Source organism: Manduca sexta, chromosome 2 (genome assembly GCF_014839805.1).
Source record: "Manduca sexta isolate Smith_Timp_Sample1 chromosome 2, JHU_Msex_v1.0, whole genome shotgun sequence".
NCBI classification, from domain to species: domain Eukaryota; kingdom Metazoa; phylum Arthropoda; class Insecta; order Lepidoptera; family Sphingidae; genus Manduca; species Manduca sexta.
The window spans coordinates 4,064,176-4,081,423 of NC_051116.1; the positions used below are offsets into that span (position 1 = coordinate 4,064,176).

Genomic DNA, 17,248 nt, shown 5'->3' on the forward strand with positions numbered 1-17,248 from the left:
AAGAAAGAAATATTATCATGAAGAGGAATATTGTATATCATGAAGTTGTTGAAATGTTAAGCTATAATCATTATCTAATCCGTTTTAAAATAATAACGACTTTATCTATTTTAACTTATAATACTTTTTGTGATGGTTTTTTTTTATTTTTTAGGAATCTTATCAAACGTCTAGAAAGAAAACATGCTTACGTTTAATAAAAGTTTGTGTTAGTAAATAATATAAGTCTACTTACGTGCTATAGCGATTTCGCTTTTCTCAACACCAACATTCTCATACGGTGGATCTTTTATATCCTCCGAGGGGAACTTTGGCATAGTTGTCGATTTAGTTGGTTGTTCTACGCATCCACTAGTTGACGACGGAAGCGACCTTTGCCTAGGTGGCGCCCTATTCTCCCTTTCAAATCTCGAATCATTCGCCAATCTCTCTGGTTTATCCGGCAACCGATCCGATATCCGCTCTTGTCGAGTATCGATACCTGCTAAATGCCGCTCCTGCCCCCTCTCTAAATGTCGATTATCGATATGCCGTTCGACTCTATCGATATGCCTATCTTGCCTCTCTGGGTAGGGACGTGTCTCCGGGTAATGTCGATCGACTCTATCTAAGTTTGGGTATCTATCCTGAGGCATTAGTGGGTGTCGATTATCGATTCTATCGATATGTGGTCTATCGATAGGGCTAGGTCTGTCTCGAGTGTCGGCGCTAGACCTATCTCGATCGTGTCTTTCGAGTTTAGGTTCTGTTGGGGTGGGACGTTCTTCTGTAGGTCTTTCGGCAGGCGGGGCAGGTAGAGGTCTACTGTTTGATTGGGGAGTGCAGGCTCGACGGGGTTTCTCGAACGCTCTTGGGTCTGGTGGCACCTGTAACAAAAATTTTGATTAAATAGGTATAATTTTGTATGTCGACTAAGGTAGATTTTTTAGGACTAATTGTTAACATTAAAAGTTATATAATAATACCAGTTCTGTTTTATATACTGTTCAGTTTTTAGCGCAGTTCTCCTCTACGACTCAGTAGACCTTAGTCACAAATGACTTCAGACATTTATGGAGAATTCTTTCCCACAATGTTTTATTGACCGTTAATAGTATTGTAATATGCTTTATTTTACCTATCTATAATATGTATAAATTGTTATTTACCTCATGCCGCGTGTCTATAATGCCAGTGATGGTTTCCGTGGACCCTGTGATGACTGAAGTCAATCGATGCCTGGAATCTGGCTCTGGTTCTAACGATGATCGTCGTCTGGGTTCTGAGGGATAGGAATATTTTACTTTAATTGAAATTTGAATAGTTTTGTTGGAAATATTGGATTTTTTATGCGATTCAGATAAATTGTAGTTTGTACAGATGATACAAGTGATTAGTTATTAATTTATTCTACTATATCATTGGGATAACAGGGTTGCCATACGAAGGTAAAACCTTTATTGCCAATTTCTACTAAATTAATAAAATTAATTGACCGAATTCTCGTCTTTCTACTGTTAAGTGCTATATGTATTGGAATTGACTAGTGTAGGCATGTATCCATTGTCAACTAGTATACAATAAAGGCTCGACAGTACATTAGTGTTGAATACTTTACTCGACTTACCATGATTAGAAGCACTGGCTATGTCCTGCACACTGGACGCGGACGCGATGGCGGGTTCTGCGGGCGAGAGGCTCTTCCTTGGTGGGAGTGGGGGGGCGCGCAGCTCGCCGTACGCGTTCTCGTGGTGCGCGCGGCGGGCGGCGCGCGGCGAGTGGCGCGGCGACGCGGCGGGCGAGCGGGACGGACGCAGCGCGTCTATCGTCGACGTCGCCGCGTTGAACTCCGCCCAGTCCTGAGGGAACACCACTATAACCTAAGATGTTTTACTACATAGGTACGTTGTCCGAACTCAATACTGGCAAGACGAAAGTAAGGTGCCCGACTTAACAGCCAGTGAGCGTGCGGCACTAACGTTGTTACGTAACTCGATGTATATATATCCTTTTCTAACGAATGTGTGCTGCATCTTTTTATTCCTTCTTCGAGCTAATTTGTAATTATGTGTACAGGTACGTGAATATAGCGAATAGTGCGCCGTTTTTATGTGCCATTTTATTAGTGTATGACGTGTCTATTTGTAAAACGTCATTGACTATAACTAGTCTTTTTATAACATGTTGGATAACCTGATGTAGCGACAGCGTCGCACATAGTATCACGTAGATGCTTGGATGAGTGTTAACTCACGTACCACATTAGTATATAAGCACCATTTGTACATAGAATAAATCAGACCAAATACCAGCTCGTGTCTCATTACATCTTGCCATAAATTAATGGCAAACCTGACATGGGTCGGCTTATACAATCACACAGGACTTTTGGGTGAGCGTTTTAGGCTTCAAACACCTTATGTGACAGCTATTATAATACTTCGATAAATTCAATTTAGTAGTGTGACGTTACTTATTATTTTTTTTATGTCAGACGTATTAAATAGTGTAACCTCGCTACCCTCAACCTTTGTAAGACACTATTGTAAAACCACACTTCGAATCAATTACACTCCAACCTTGAATCATTAGGAAAAAAAACACACTGGACTCTTGTGTGAGCGCTTTAGGAGCTCTCATTCTCTTGTTAGACAGCTATTATACCACGATAAAGTCAGCTTAGTATTGTGTCGTTGCTTATTAGATTTTTTTTTATGTCAGGGATAAATATCCGATTGGATTTAGTTAAAATCAATTAACTACTCTGGTAGGTATATTTAAGCAGGTTAGAAAATGTATGTTAAGGAATACCTTTTTTATTATTGTAAGTACATATAATTTATAGTACATATTTGTAAACAAAACAATCTATCTTTAGATCAATACAAAAAAAAAGTTATTGTCGAATTTTAGAATTGTCAAAGATTTTATGCAAACTGTGATCTTTTATGCTAATTGGTCAATTTCTGCTACCAGTCGTCAGCCATTTTCAATAAACGATCCCAATCCTAATCTTAGAACCGATCATTAAAATAAACCAATCAAAAAAAGTCATTTGTAAGCATGTCAAAATACTTTGTTCTGATTGGTCAATTTTCGCGATCGAAAAAAAAATTGAGATTCTTTATTCAAAATGGCGGCATACCAATCAGGATTATTTTGACCGTTAGCGTTTTTTTTTAATAATCATCTAATTAGGCACTTTATTTACTGACAAGGTTTTACATACCCTAATTATCTCTCATTGATTAGAATATGTAGGTGTATAAGTAATAAGTCTGCTTACCTTCTTTATATAAAGCAGGATGGGGTTCATATTTCGTTCTATAGTGTGGTTAAAATGAGTTTTACATGAAATTCAATTCCATTGTTATTTAAAAAAAATAAAAACATAGCATTACTGTGTTTCTTTCATAGTGATTTTCTATAGTGTTTTATAATTATGATATTGAGTATTTCACTTGATAATAAATTTATGAAAGGTATTATTGTGTTCGGGTCATTTTAGACATTATACCAAAATATATGAGATTTCTTGACCTCTGATTAACATACTTTGTTAAAATCTCATACGAGGCAATAAAAGGGCTTCTAGAATATACTGATAAAAATCCCAAAGGTAAACAAACATGCAAACAGGAAAGAAAACACGATGCACATTTCACCAAGCATGTATTGTCAACGTTTACTTAGAAAATAAATAAAATAGGCACCCGCCAACATCCGGACAGACAAACCGCACAACAAAATAGCACTTAATACGTCGACTTAGCGCCGATTTTAATATACGACCCCAATTGCTTTATCGATCGTAAAAATGAACTAATAGAATGAAAGTTTTTAACATGCTTACAAATGACTGATTGGTTATCAGGTTCGGATCAACGATTAAGATTGGGATCGCATATTTAAAATCGATAGCTGCCATAAGCAAGCGAGATACAACATAAAATGGTCATTCACTAAACATGTACACAAAAGCAAATTAAATAAAAAAAAAATACTTTCTAGTAAAATGGAAGTGTCCATTCAGTACCTAATTTTTAGTGCGGTTTGTCCGATACGAATTGTCAAGGCGTTAAACAATACATCATGCGCGTTACTATGGAAAGAATAGCACTGTTAGAAAAAAAAATAACAAAAAACCATGAACTATGGGTATCTAGCTCTTAAAAAATTAAAAAGTATAATCAGGTAAAAAAAAAATCTTTTATAAATGTCACATTCTAATTCTATAATAACGCACATAACAAATCGATTTATTTAATAATTATAAATTAATTAATATAATTAATAATAAAAAAAAAACATTGCATTACACGCGTCGAGTTGATTTGTTTGAAAACAAAAAAAAATCTAATATTCTCATGATTTTTTTGCTGCAAATCATTAAAAACATTGTCCAACTAAAAAAAAACTTATAAAATAACTCACAGGACAATAACGACACTAAAGCATTTCGATATAATGAAAATTAATAAATAAATTGCGTACGAATCCGTTGATTGTAATGGTAGCAAAAATATGTATCAAAAAGTAATTTGATAAAAGAGGGAAATGCTCAATTTAGAGTTCCACAAATTAAATTCAATTAGGCATGCTGAAACGCAATGATAAACATGAGTATGCCGGCCTGCTTGACTTTCTTTTTATTTTTTTGTTTCAGAGTTGACCATTTAATCCATTATACTTTTGGTCAAATTATCAAAGCTAAAAAACTACATATCCAAATAAACTTATTAATGATAAATTTTAAAAATAAGTATGTCTACTGCTGATTGTTTTAGAATATAGTGTAACAATAGACGTATAGTTGCGGTCATCGCTTACATTAACGCGAAGCGAAAGAGTTGTCCTTCAAAATTACACCTTATTGCTTTTATCTAATGGTTGATGGGAAAAAGCGTTACTAAGTCGCTCAGGTGATTCATGTATGTATTATAATTGTTATAGTTTTTACGTCACAACTCTTTCAGTCAGCAATGATCTGTACGAAGTGAATTAAGGCTAAGTATTATTTAGCAAATAAAAGAAAAAACAGTTTTTTTCTGACCCTATCATTAAAGATACCATAACAATCAACGAACACGAAATTCAAATAATTTTACTACCAGTTGCACTAAAACTGAACTAGTTCAATGAAAAGTGACTTATGATCATAGCAACTGCAAAATAATAGAAAATAAATAAAAACAAGCTGTTCATAAATGCCCTTTTTGTTCAGAATGTACAGTTAAAATCGTTTCTACACTCGAGTAATAATAAAATACTCCATTCCTTTGTTTTCTAAAAAAACGATATGTTAAATCCCTAGCGAAATTATTTTTTTTCATTTTTATTATTTATCTTGGTACTGAGTGAAACTCAAGTCCATGGCCCGTATTATGCCAGTATAATAGATGCATCTCAAGTTCGCTCTAAAGTGCAATATCAGTTGAGATGCAGTCAAATTAAAGTCATCTTAAGGTCTTCGATATTTAAAGCATGTATCAACAACTCAAATTATATCTTCAGTATCGCTTATGACGGATTTTGACAGCTAAGTTTTTTTGTTTAAAAGCGGCGACTCGGCCGAGAACAAGCTCTCAAGTGACAGCTTAGATTTGGTTTATTAAATAGTCCAATACATCAAATGGCTACTTGAGATCCTATTGAACGGTGAGTTTCATTTCATATGGCTCTGTTTATTTTAGACCTAATATAAAGCTATCATGAAGATTACGATTTTTAAAATGTAAATATAAAAGTATACCAGATATCTAATAATTATGATTGATTTCTTCCTAACCGAATTTCAGCCACGGCGGCCAATCTCAACGGAGATCAGCCACGCAAGAGATATTATAGTGCACAACTATGTGCGCAATACACAAGCACTCTCTGTTCCTTCACTCTCATAGTCCAGTGAGATAATCAGACATTACCAGAGAGAGATTAGACGAGACCAACGGCTTTACGTGGTTACCGAGACACGGGGGTATAATACCGCAAACTTCCCAACTCAGAGCTGCGACTAAATAGTTAAGATGAAAAAATTTTGTCAAATTTTGGCCCAAGTCGGGATTTGAACCCAAGACCTATGCGCGGTAGTCGTACTTGTACCGTGTACAATTACAACTACGCCACCGTGTCAGTCATTAATCATACTATTATATCGATTATTTTATTCGAAACGATTGAAACTGTACAATCTAACTTTATTGCTTTGTCTTAATACAATATTGCAAGTCACTTTTCATATTCAAATAAATTACGATTACAAGCCTAGAGCCATTTAAAAAAAATGGCGCGTTAAACTTTAAACATTGTAAAATAAATCCATAAATTATTTTAATTAAGAAAATACTTTCAAAAATACTATTTTACAACGTTTTTAATACACGACAATGCGAGAGCTCATATTGTGATATTTGAATGGCGAATGATTAATGTAGTGCTGTCTCTTTCTAGCATAGCGGATTCGGTATGTGGAAAGAAGATAGCAATATCGAATTTATATTTATGTTAATTATACTTGTTGATTGTGAATAACACTTTTTTCTTTTATCTTACATGGACTTTTCAATATTTCATGAATATATTTTAATCAAATGTATTATTGTTTTATATTTTTAAGATATATACACTATGGGATAATATAACAAAATCGATAAATTTTTTATTGGTGATTCTATTTTACTGCCGTGGTCCTTCGAGCCGGAATTTTGACATTTCATTACACATAATATTACACTACATTTTAGAACAATAGCCATCAAAACACGAGCTCTAAGCCTTTAGTCAGATGTTAACGTTTACACACACGTATAAGTTACAATCAGCACTACGCAAACTTTTATGAACGTAAACGAAACGCGAACGTAAACGTTAACAGCTCGATACTAAAGTGTACGTTTTGGAAACGATAACGTATCCGCGTTGAGACGTAGAACGTAACTACGCGCGTGCAATACTAAGCATGCGGTGATTTTCGCTGATGTCTCTGCAAATAAACAATGAAACTGGTTTTTAAACATGGACGCACATGCAACACCATGGGCTGTTTATTTGTGCATTGTAAGTAATTAGATTTTTTTATTCCCCGAGAAAATTGAAAAACATTTAAGTCAAATTCGAAATCAAAGGATGTTGACGTTGAGATAGTAAGAGTTAGAGTAGTAAAAAAAATGTCATAAAATAGTATTAGCTTGGGCCATTGATAATGTCGGCTCTCGAAGATGCAAAAAAAGATAAATAAATAAACATTGAACTGGATAAAAAAGTAATAATAATAAAAAAGAAAGAACCTAGTCGTTAAGATTAATTAACCTACATATAAAAATAATGTATAGTGATTCATCTTATAACAACCATTGTTATAATCACTATTTAAGACACAACAGTCTAACCACTTATAACTTGGGTCTTGAGCTTCGCTATTGGAGGTTGAACTTTTTTTATTATTAAACATACTGAAAAAAAAATCAAAAAACTTAAAAAATAAACACTATATTTTTTTTTCGTTAAATTGCCATTACTTATTTTTTTAATATCTTAAAAACAATGCACATATAAACAGCCCGATGAAAACAAAAAAAAAACAACAACAACAAATGAAAAACAACTAACAGTCCAAGCTTTTAGTTACACAACACAAGCATGCCAACAACACATGCCAAAGCATGGACAAACATAAAACACCCTTTATATAGATGATCATGAAGATTTGTACTAAAATGTATGTTGGATACGTATAATAGGATATATTCTCTAGTATAATGATTTACGCGAATGTTAGACATTAAATAAAACATTTTTTACTGTTTTATCGCGGTTTATTATATTATAATTTTCTCTTGACGTTTCGAAGACTTTGCAGCCTTCGTGGTCGCCAAGACAAGAAGTCACGAAGGCTGCAGGCTTTGAAACGTCGAGAGACGTTGTGATATAAAAAACCACGATAAAATCCGTTAGATAGTTTTTATTTTAATATTCTCTAGTAGTTTTTGTACTAAAATGAGTATGCTGAAACAATTTTTATAAGGACAGATATGCCTCGGTAGATTTTTTTATACATGTCAAAGTGACTTCATCGCGATTGACGGTTTAAGAATCGTGATAGAGTATCGATTGAGATGGTTATCTCTCGCCAGTCGACACGATTTTGTCGGCCTGTTCGATATTAAGGATCGTGTGCTATCTCGTTGTACACAAAAAATTGGTGTGTTTACTAACTGTATTCATATTATAAAGAAGAAAAGTTGTGAGTTTGTACGAGGAAATTTCTGGAAATTTTGAACCGATTTTGAAAATTATTTTAATAACAGGAAGCTACTACTAATTCTGAATGCTATAGGGTTTTTATCCCGGGAAAAAATAAAGCAGTTTTTTAACGCGGAAAAACATTTTCACGGTTTTTTTTTATTTATAAACACCGAAAAATGTATTATTATTATGTTAGTGTACATCACTCAACGAGATGAAAGTTAGCCCACTCTTTATGGGCTTTCAGATGTTATGGCACTTTAGTTACCTTTATAAATTATGGAATGATACAGGGTGTTCCATTTTCTTGATAAAACTAGATGAGTATGAATTTTAATCTTCTAATTTAAATAATAAAGCATTATTTTAAATCGTTATCCCACACAATAAAATATATTCTACGTGCTCTATTTCATATAAAAAAATGATTTACTATAATGACGTATCTGATTATATCACACACGCAAAACTAAACTTTATTAAAATGCAATAAGACACATTTCAGTACAAACGTGAAATTATTATAGGTGTTTTACCTCAGCGTCGTCAATGTCATCTGTCAGTCCGTTGAACGTTGTGTTTCTGGACGCCCAGCCGTTCGCGTTGCTCGATATGGTCACGTCTGCACCTGGAATGTGTTTTTTTATTATTATACTGGAATGCCAAGACGAGCATGAAGCTCGTCTCTTGACGGTAATGACAAACAAAACCTTTAACTTTTAATTAGCTCCAATAAGAGGCTGTTTGATTGTTAGAGTTAAAGTCAGAAATTGCTTAACAGATTTGGATGAAATTTAGTACGAAGTATAAAATAAAAAGAAATTAATTCATAAATTTAAATAATTCTTAAAAGATTAAATATCATGATTGCTTTTTAGATCAGCCAGGTACGCAGGAAATATTATATCGCACAGGTGTGTGCGCAATACACAAGCACTTTCTATTCCTTCACTCTAATAGTCCGGTGAGACAATCCGACATGACCGGAGAGAGATCAGGCGCAGGACCAACGGCTTTACGTGCTTTCCGAGGCACAGGGTATCACACCGCCAGCATCCTGACTCCAAAATACCACCGAGTCTTTTTTAAGATGGAACCCAGTCACAATTATTTTTTGGATCGACATGGTATTCGAACCCAAGACCTCAGCCTAATACTCGTATGTACAATCACAACTACGCCACCTAGGCAGTCGAGTAGTAATTTATATTTCACAGTAGAAGTGCAGTACGATCGTGTTGTGTACTCACTAGATCCATTACATCCGGATGATCCGGATGAACCTGAAGAATTCGATGACACCGCCTTCACTGTCGTTTTTGTGTTTCTGTAACAAGGTTTTTTTTTTAATATTTATTTTCGTTATTATAAATCAGACTTATATAAAAGCTCACACAAAAATAAATAAAATTACAGGAATTATTAACATCAAAATTAGCTAAAGTACCTGAACAATGCGAGATCTGTATCTTGGGACATCAATTAGAGATACCATTTTTAAAATAAAATGCTTTATTCATCACGCAGGCGAACATAGTTGCACTTATGATAAGTCAAGGTACATGAGAATATGTAATTATTACATAATTAAATTAGCTTATATAAACAAAGACAATTTATATTGAAAATAAAATGAATGAAAAATATACTTAGTAAACAAAGAAGCCAGCTCGGGCTGGCATTAGTTAACCTTTTATGTCAAACACAGGATAATGGTAATAAAATATTGTCAGTGTAAAGTAATGTTTGTTTGAGCGCATTTAGATAGTTTTTAAACGAATTAACGGTGACGTGGATAAATATAAAAATAATATATATATAAGATATGGTTTTTTTGTTAAATTGGTCGACACAATCAAAACACAATAAGGGGCCGTCCTGTGTTCGATTTTGTACATTATTCTATATGTGATGGTAAATAATACGAAAAAGAAACCCTCCTGCGAAAACTGCATTAAAATTGGTTAAAAAATGAGCGAGTAATACATATTTCAAATATTACTATGTGCCGAAGTGGGAATATCGCTTCATCTCTTTCTTTCGCACGCGTCGTAATGCCCGATGACGTCACACGTGGGTATTGCGCCTCTTTTTTGTTTCTCGCTACTTACCCCTTCTACCGAAATTGAAAGACTTATAACTTGTTGATTTATTATCGGATTTAAATAATTCTTTCTGTGTTATAATTTATATAACGTAAATATTTGATAATAATCAACAACAAAAATGAGTCCGGTCCCCTATTGAGTTTCTCCGTAAGCAAAGATTTATTGTTGTAAATTTATGGTTATAATACACTTAATTAAACAAAAGTATTCACCACTAAAACTTTACCCGTAAGCAAAGAAACGACATTTAATGTTATTGATCACAATGTCGATTCCAAAATAACCAATACATTAATTATATTCCATATCATACGTAACAAAATAAATTGTTTTCTTTTGACAGCTAAATGCCTCATAAATTACACTTCATACAGAATCGGTCTATGGTCGAATTATCGCGATGGAGATTAGATGCGCTAGAATATTTAAATTCAAGAAAAATATATGTTTCTTTACATATATAAACTCACTTAGCGTCTTGCGTGGTGTTGGGCGGCCGCGGCGGCACGAACGCGTCCACCACCACCTGCTCCGTGCCCTTGATCTCCGCGCGGCAGAACGGACAGCCCTGGCCCTCGGAGTCCTGTACGACAGACAACATTCAATACACATTTACGCCTTTCATTTCATTACAAAGGTAGTTTGGGCATTTGGAGAGGATGGATGGTAAGAGACTGACAAAGAGGGTTTATAAGGCGAATGTGGATGGAAGAGCCGGTAGGGGTCGACCGCACCGAACCTTCGAATGTCAGATATCTGACATTCTCAGTAACGTCCAGGTCAAAATAACCGGAACCGGCTGGAATGCATGAAAAGATTAATGAAGGTGGAGGAACCGCGAGAAGTATGCCAGAATCGTGCAAAGTGGCAATCAATAGTCTATAAACCCAGGTTCATACTAGGTGACAACGACAAATCCGTAAACGAATATCCCCTTGTAAAAAAATATATGACCTATGAAAGTTTATCACGTTCCGGGAACAACCAAACAGGCCGGCATACCCGTGTCATCAAGGGGTAATCATCTCTCGTCAACCGACACCTTACTTCACTTACCATGAGATGCAATGGGCTCACTTTACCCGTATGAAAAAAAAATAATAATAAGGCTACTCACAATCTGCCAAGCTGTAAGGCACGGTGTGCACAGCAGATGTCCGCACGGCTCTATCCTGATGTCCTTGTCGTTCTCCGCACATATCTTGCATAACTGGAATGTGCTACCTGCAAACAACACAATAATAAATAAATTCCCGATAGGTTGTGGATTGGCTGTGCCACGAGCATTGCAAAGTCCATGAGCGGTGGATGCTGCTTACCATCAGGCGGGAAGCTTGCTCGTTTGCCTACTTGGGCAATAAAAAAAAAGAATATATATATAAAAAAATATTAAATACTCGTAGATCTAACAAATATAATTTTCGCAAGTTTATTTTGGAATTAAAAAAAAAAAAAAAAAACAAATTAAAATCTATAATTTTGTTTTTGATTAAAAAAAAATGGTATTAAAACCCGACAAACTAATCTCCACCAATGAAAAAAAGAAATGAATGCGCCTTAATAATGGTGATGCGCACGCGCATAACGTACCCATTTCACAATACAGCTCGTACTGTTCCTGCGTGACCGTGATGTGGTCCTCCGCGGGCGAGATTATCGCGCTGCTCAGGTCCGGGTTCACGTCCCGACCGTCCGGGTACAGATAGCTGGAACAATAATGTATTAAGAATGTTAAACAAATAATAAAAAAAAAAAAAAATCAGAATTTATTGCGGTTTTAATACTTCAGTTTTCTCCTTGAGAAAAAAAATATTTTAGTTTTCTCCCTCTCTGTTTTCTCTCTTTTTTTATTAATTAAAACACAAATACCAACGCCTATTGTCCCCAAAGGGTCAGGCAATGGCGCAACTGATGGACCTACTTTCGGCGGTTTGCATTCCGTCCCATGTTATGATAACAGGCAAGCCTATCGCCATATCGCGCATAAATTCCAGACTTCGGGCTGATACTGAGTAGAAAACCCAATATAACTACCCGGAGATCAAATCCGATACCTCAGCAATTCAATCATACCACTACGCCATCAAGGCAGTGAAGAATTAATTACACAATAATTAAAAATATATGTGAAAAAGCAAGCGGATAAACGCTTGAAGAGTTATTTGATAAACACCATCTTAATAACTAAAATTCTGAAATGTTCCCTCTGTTATGTCGAAGTTGCTGTCGCGAGATGTGCATATGCACAGAACACGCGAGGTATGCATATGCTCAAAGGTAACATTAAATTACTTTTGAATTATTAAATTAAACATTATACAAGGTGGATTTTTGATATGAAGCAACAACGACAGCTAGGTACCTTAACTGCTGCTGCTACAAGAAAACTTTCTTAGAAGACTGTCCATCATTTTTGAAGATATTTAAATCTACATTTACAAATGTTGAAAAACATGTACAATCAGCACGAAAATGAACAATTTACGCAACAGTTTTTTTAACACCAATCTATCCTATATAAAACCCAACCTGTATATTGAACCTGGAACAAAAGTCTTTGATATAAAAAAAAATAAAATAATGTATCAGCCCTGTATTATATACTTGCCCACTGCTGAGCACGGGCCTCCTCTACTACTGAGAGGGATTAGGCCATAGTCCACCACGCTGGCCTAGTGCGGATTGGTAGACTTCACACGCCTTCGAAATTCCTATATAGAACTTCTCAGATGTGCAGGTTTCCTCACGATGTTTGCCTTCACCGTTAAAGCGAACGATAAATTCACAAAGAATACACACATGATTTTTTAGAAAAGTCAGAGGTATGTGCCCTTGGGATTTGAACCTGCGGACATTCGTCTCGGCAGTAAAGTAAAGTCTTTGATATACTCACAATCCTTCCCTGTACCCGTCCAGCAGCGCTTGCACGAGGCTCTTGTTCTGTGGTATGGTCTGCAATATCTCTCCATCTACCGTCACGTAACCAATCGCCCACTGACCAAGTCGCGTACATGATAACCTGCAACAGAATAGATATTATATAAAAATTAAACAATTTTAAACCTTATTGCTATGTTACAATCGGTATAGTGTTGTATTGAACGTTTCTTGTTGGTATCGATGGTGGTTTGGCCTATTTTTCCATGCACAGATAGCAAAGTTTTAGTCGGTACAGCGACGAAATAATCAAAATGATTTGCTAATGTTATACGGATATAGCCGGGAAAGAAAATACAAAATGTAAATAAACAGAATTGTATTATTATTAACTCAGTGACTACCTCAGTGGGGTATTTTGAATTGGGTACGTGGTGCGAGTACGACTATCGCGCTGAGGTCTTGGATTCCAATCCCGTGTCGGATCAAAAACATTTTTACTGGATTTATCTTAAAAATCACCCAGTCGCAGCTCGGAGTAGGGAAGTTGTCGGTGTTATACCTCCGTGCTTCGAGAAGCACGTAAAGCCGTGGGTCCTGCGCCTGATCTCTCTCCGGTCATTTCCGATTGCTGTCTCTTCGGACTATGAGAGTGAAGGAACAGAGAGTGCTTGTGTATTGCGCACATAGTTGTGCACTATAATATCTCCTGCGTAGCTGATCTCCGTTGATGCCACCATGGCCTTAATTCGGCTAGAAGTTCTGCGTGAATGATCTCCGTTGAGATTAGCCACCATGGTCTAAATTCGGCTAGGAGATTCAATAATTCAGTTCTAGGTAGGTATACATTACCTGAACACATAACTGCCAGCCTTGTGTATGTACTTCTGCAACCTCGCCTTCACCTCGTCGTACGTCAGGAACGCGACGTACCCCGGATGCGTGACCGCCAGCAGCTGCCAGTTCCGCAGCAGCGTACTCCACGGTTGGAACAATCTGGAACATGTCGAAAATTAAACATCTCCACGCTCACGCCTTTTGTCTCGGAAGGGGTAGGCAGAAGCGCAACTGGTGCATCCACTATTCTTCCAATGTGATAGGAGGCGAGCCTACCGTCATATTGGGCACAAAGTCCAGACTCAGGGCTGATACTGAGAAGAAAATCCCCATCACTTTACCCAACCCTGGAATCGAACCCGAGATTTCAGCAAAGCAGTCGTACCGTAATACAACTACGCCATCGAGGAAGGAAATTAAATATTTATCAAACAATATCTAACTGCTTCAAATATATATTTTTTATATAACTTTATGCGCAAAGTATTTCAAACCGCTCGACTGATGGTAAGGCGTGACAAGTTAACGACAGTTCAGTAGCAACATCTAGTTGTTACTGAACATTATGTACCGAAACATAAGATAGGCACAAATAGATATTGGAGAAATACCTACGTAGCCCGAGCCTCGCACACAAGAGACCAACCACTTAAGAGATATAATTGGCACCTATTTATCAGTGGTCGTCTTAGACGACTTTGGTAAAGGCGTAAGCCACTTATAACAACCTTACCCTGAAGCCTATTTTCTAGTCGAAGATGATAACCTAGGCGTCTTGAAGACCTCGTCCACCTCGATCATTTTTCTAGCCTAGGATTGTTGCTAGGACCTCTTGAAGGCCTCTGTTATCAATTAAAATCCCACAAAACTTACTTACTCGATGAAGATAAAAAGAAAATCACACTCACCTCGTAAACACATCGAATTCGAAATTGGATATGAAGTCGTTGCACGTGAGGTCGATGGTTGTCTTGAGCGCCATCGTCTCCAAGCCTGAGGATATCGGGTGCACGTTGTTCAGCTCCTCGCGGAAGATCTTCCACGGCACCAGCGTGCTGGAATGAAGATCGGATACCATGTAAAATGAAATGGGTTTTGATGGAATTTTATGAAGTGTTTGCGTTGGAGAATCAGAAATTTTATTATATTCTAAAGACATAGTTGGAAGTTTAAAAATAAACAAATCTTTATTGACTACGTATTTAGGCGTCTTCTAGTATTATAGTAATGTGTATGTACCTAGTCTTGCCATAAATATTGTAATAAAGAAAAAAGAAAATTGTTAACTGCAAATAACATTTATTACTTTTACAGTGTGTCAGTTTAATACATAAATATAAAACAATTAAAAATATAAAAAGCTTATTCGAAGTGGTCTCCATTGGCTGCAATACAGTCCTTTAAACGATGAGGCCAGTTATCAATAGAAGCACGCACTCTTTCCATGGGAAAATTCTTCACTGCCAATCGTATAGATTGTTTTAGGGACTCCAAATTATCATGGCGTTTAGAGCAAGCTGTACTCTCTAAAACTGACCACAAATCATAATCCAGCGGATTAAGATCGGGACTAGACGACGGCCAGTCTTCAGCTCTGATGAAGTCCGAAACGTTCGATTCCAACCAAGACTGCGTGGACCGAGCTTTATGACCCGGCGCCGAGTCTTGCTGGAAGGACCATACTTGGTTATTGAACATGGTGATGTTAAGGGGCTTAACTACCTTCTCAAGAATGGTATCTTGATACACTTGTGCCGATGTTTTGATACCTTTTTCACAAAAATATGGCTCAGTCACTCCTTCATAGCTAACACCCCACCAAACCATCACTGAAGTCGGATAATGTCCACGTTGCACTCTGTCGACTAATTGGGAAGCTTCCTTAGAGCTTTGAGCATAAATACGGTCATTTTGTTTGTTAAAATGTTGCTCAATTGTAAAAATTTTCTCATCCGTAAACAAAATTTTTCTGTGACCTCCCTTTGCGTACCGCTTCAGTAGTTGTTTCGATTTTACCACCCTATTCTTCTTTAAATTATCAGTTAAGAAATGGCCAGTGCGTCTCTTATAGGCTGCAAGTCCTAAGTCATCTTTTAAAATACGCGACATGGTTCTAGGTGCTATCTTCATTTCCCGAGATAAAATCTTTTGCTTTCGGACAGGATTTCTTCGAATTCTTTCCCTTACTGCTTTGACCACCTTTTTCGTACGAACACTACGTGGACGGCCAGATCTTTTTCTGTCACAAACAGAGGAGGTCTCATTGTACCTATTAATAGCCCGGTACACAAACATTTTACTAATACCAAGTGTATGGAGAGTTTTAAAAATTGCATTTGGCTCCATACCTACTTTGTGTAATGCTATCACAGCGATTCGGTTCTCTTTATCACCCCACACCATTTTAATATCGCAAAATATTTTACAATGTATTGGCGCCAAAATGAGAAAACACAATGAACAATCGTATAAAAATGACAGATTCGAAATTCAAATGTAATATTTTTTTATAATTAAGTGTAACAGTATTTATGGCCAGACTAAGTATTTGTCTGTGGATTCTTAAGTTATTATACTGAAAAATCTATTACCGAATAACATCTAAACACAGGTGGCTCTAAAATCGAAATCCATATTTCTAGCTCGAGAAACTAAACACTTAGTAAGGCATCATTTATGCACGACATTGGCCCGTTGGCCGGACGACGTTTGGTCAAATGTTTGCGGCAGTCGCGTCCACGAATGTTGTCCAATCGATAGCGAAACGTGCCGATATGACGGGCGGGACGTCGTAAAATGGTAATTGGACGTGAGTATGATGAAACAGTGAGGCATATTTGCGATAAAATATCAATATCGATTTGGTGCGAGTAATATTAGGATGTCACATATTCGTGAGTGTTATAGCATTTGTTTTATATCTTGTCAACCTGACTGTCTCGGTGGTGTAGTTGTATTACGTTACGTCCGCAGTGATGAGGTCTCGGGTTCAATCCCTAGGTCGAGCTAAATGGCATTTGGTTTTTCTACTCAGTGTTAGTTCAGAGCCTGGAATTCGTATCCGCAATGCTAATAGACACGCCCCTATCACATCACGGGATAGAATATGCACAGTAAAAGTAGGAATGCCAGCTACGTCCCTGCCTGACCCGGACCATCATCAGCTAGTTTTATAATTGTTAAATGTAGGTAAATATTGTGAT

At 36.5% G+C, this 17,248-nt stretch overlaps 1 protein-coding gene across 2 annotated transcripts in view; it reads right to left on the minus strand.

Annotated features, from left to right (window-relative positions):
- LOC115454290 (E3 ubiquitin-protein ligase CBL-B-B) overlaps positions 1 to 17,248 on the minus strand; it is a 113,951-nt gene that overhangs the window by 3,877 nt on the left and 92,826 nt on the right. Inside the window, exons 2-12 of one of the 2 annotated variants that reach the window (XM_037436721.1) lie at positions 14,954 to 15,100; positions 14,061 to 14,204; positions 13,225 to 13,350; positions 11,922 to 12,037; positions 11,449 to 11,555; positions 10,802 to 10,914; positions 9,474 to 9,550; positions 8,760 to 8,851; positions 1,607 to 1,838; positions 1,149 to 1,261; positions 236 to 866 (exon numbers count right to left, since the gene is read on the minus strand). In XM_037436721.1, coding sequence (XP_037292618.1) covers positions 236 to 866; positions 1,149 to 1,261; positions 1,607 to 1,838; positions 8,760 to 8,851; positions 9,474 to 9,550; positions 10,802 to 10,914; positions 11,449 to 11,555; positions 11,922 to 12,037; positions 13,225 to 13,350; positions 14,061 to 14,204; positions 14,954 to 15,100 — 1,898 coding nt within the window. Of the gene's footprint in view, positions 1 to 235; positions 867 to 1,148; positions 1,262 to 1,606; positions 1,839 to 3,634; positions 6,962 to 8,759; positions 8,852 to 9,473; positions 9,551 to 10,801; positions 10,915 to 11,448; positions 11,556 to 11,921; positions 12,038 to 13,224; positions 13,351 to 14,060; positions 14,205 to 14,953; positions 15,101 to 17,248 lie in introns of those variants that run through there. The other variant, XM_037436723.1, reaches the window with a different exon arrangement.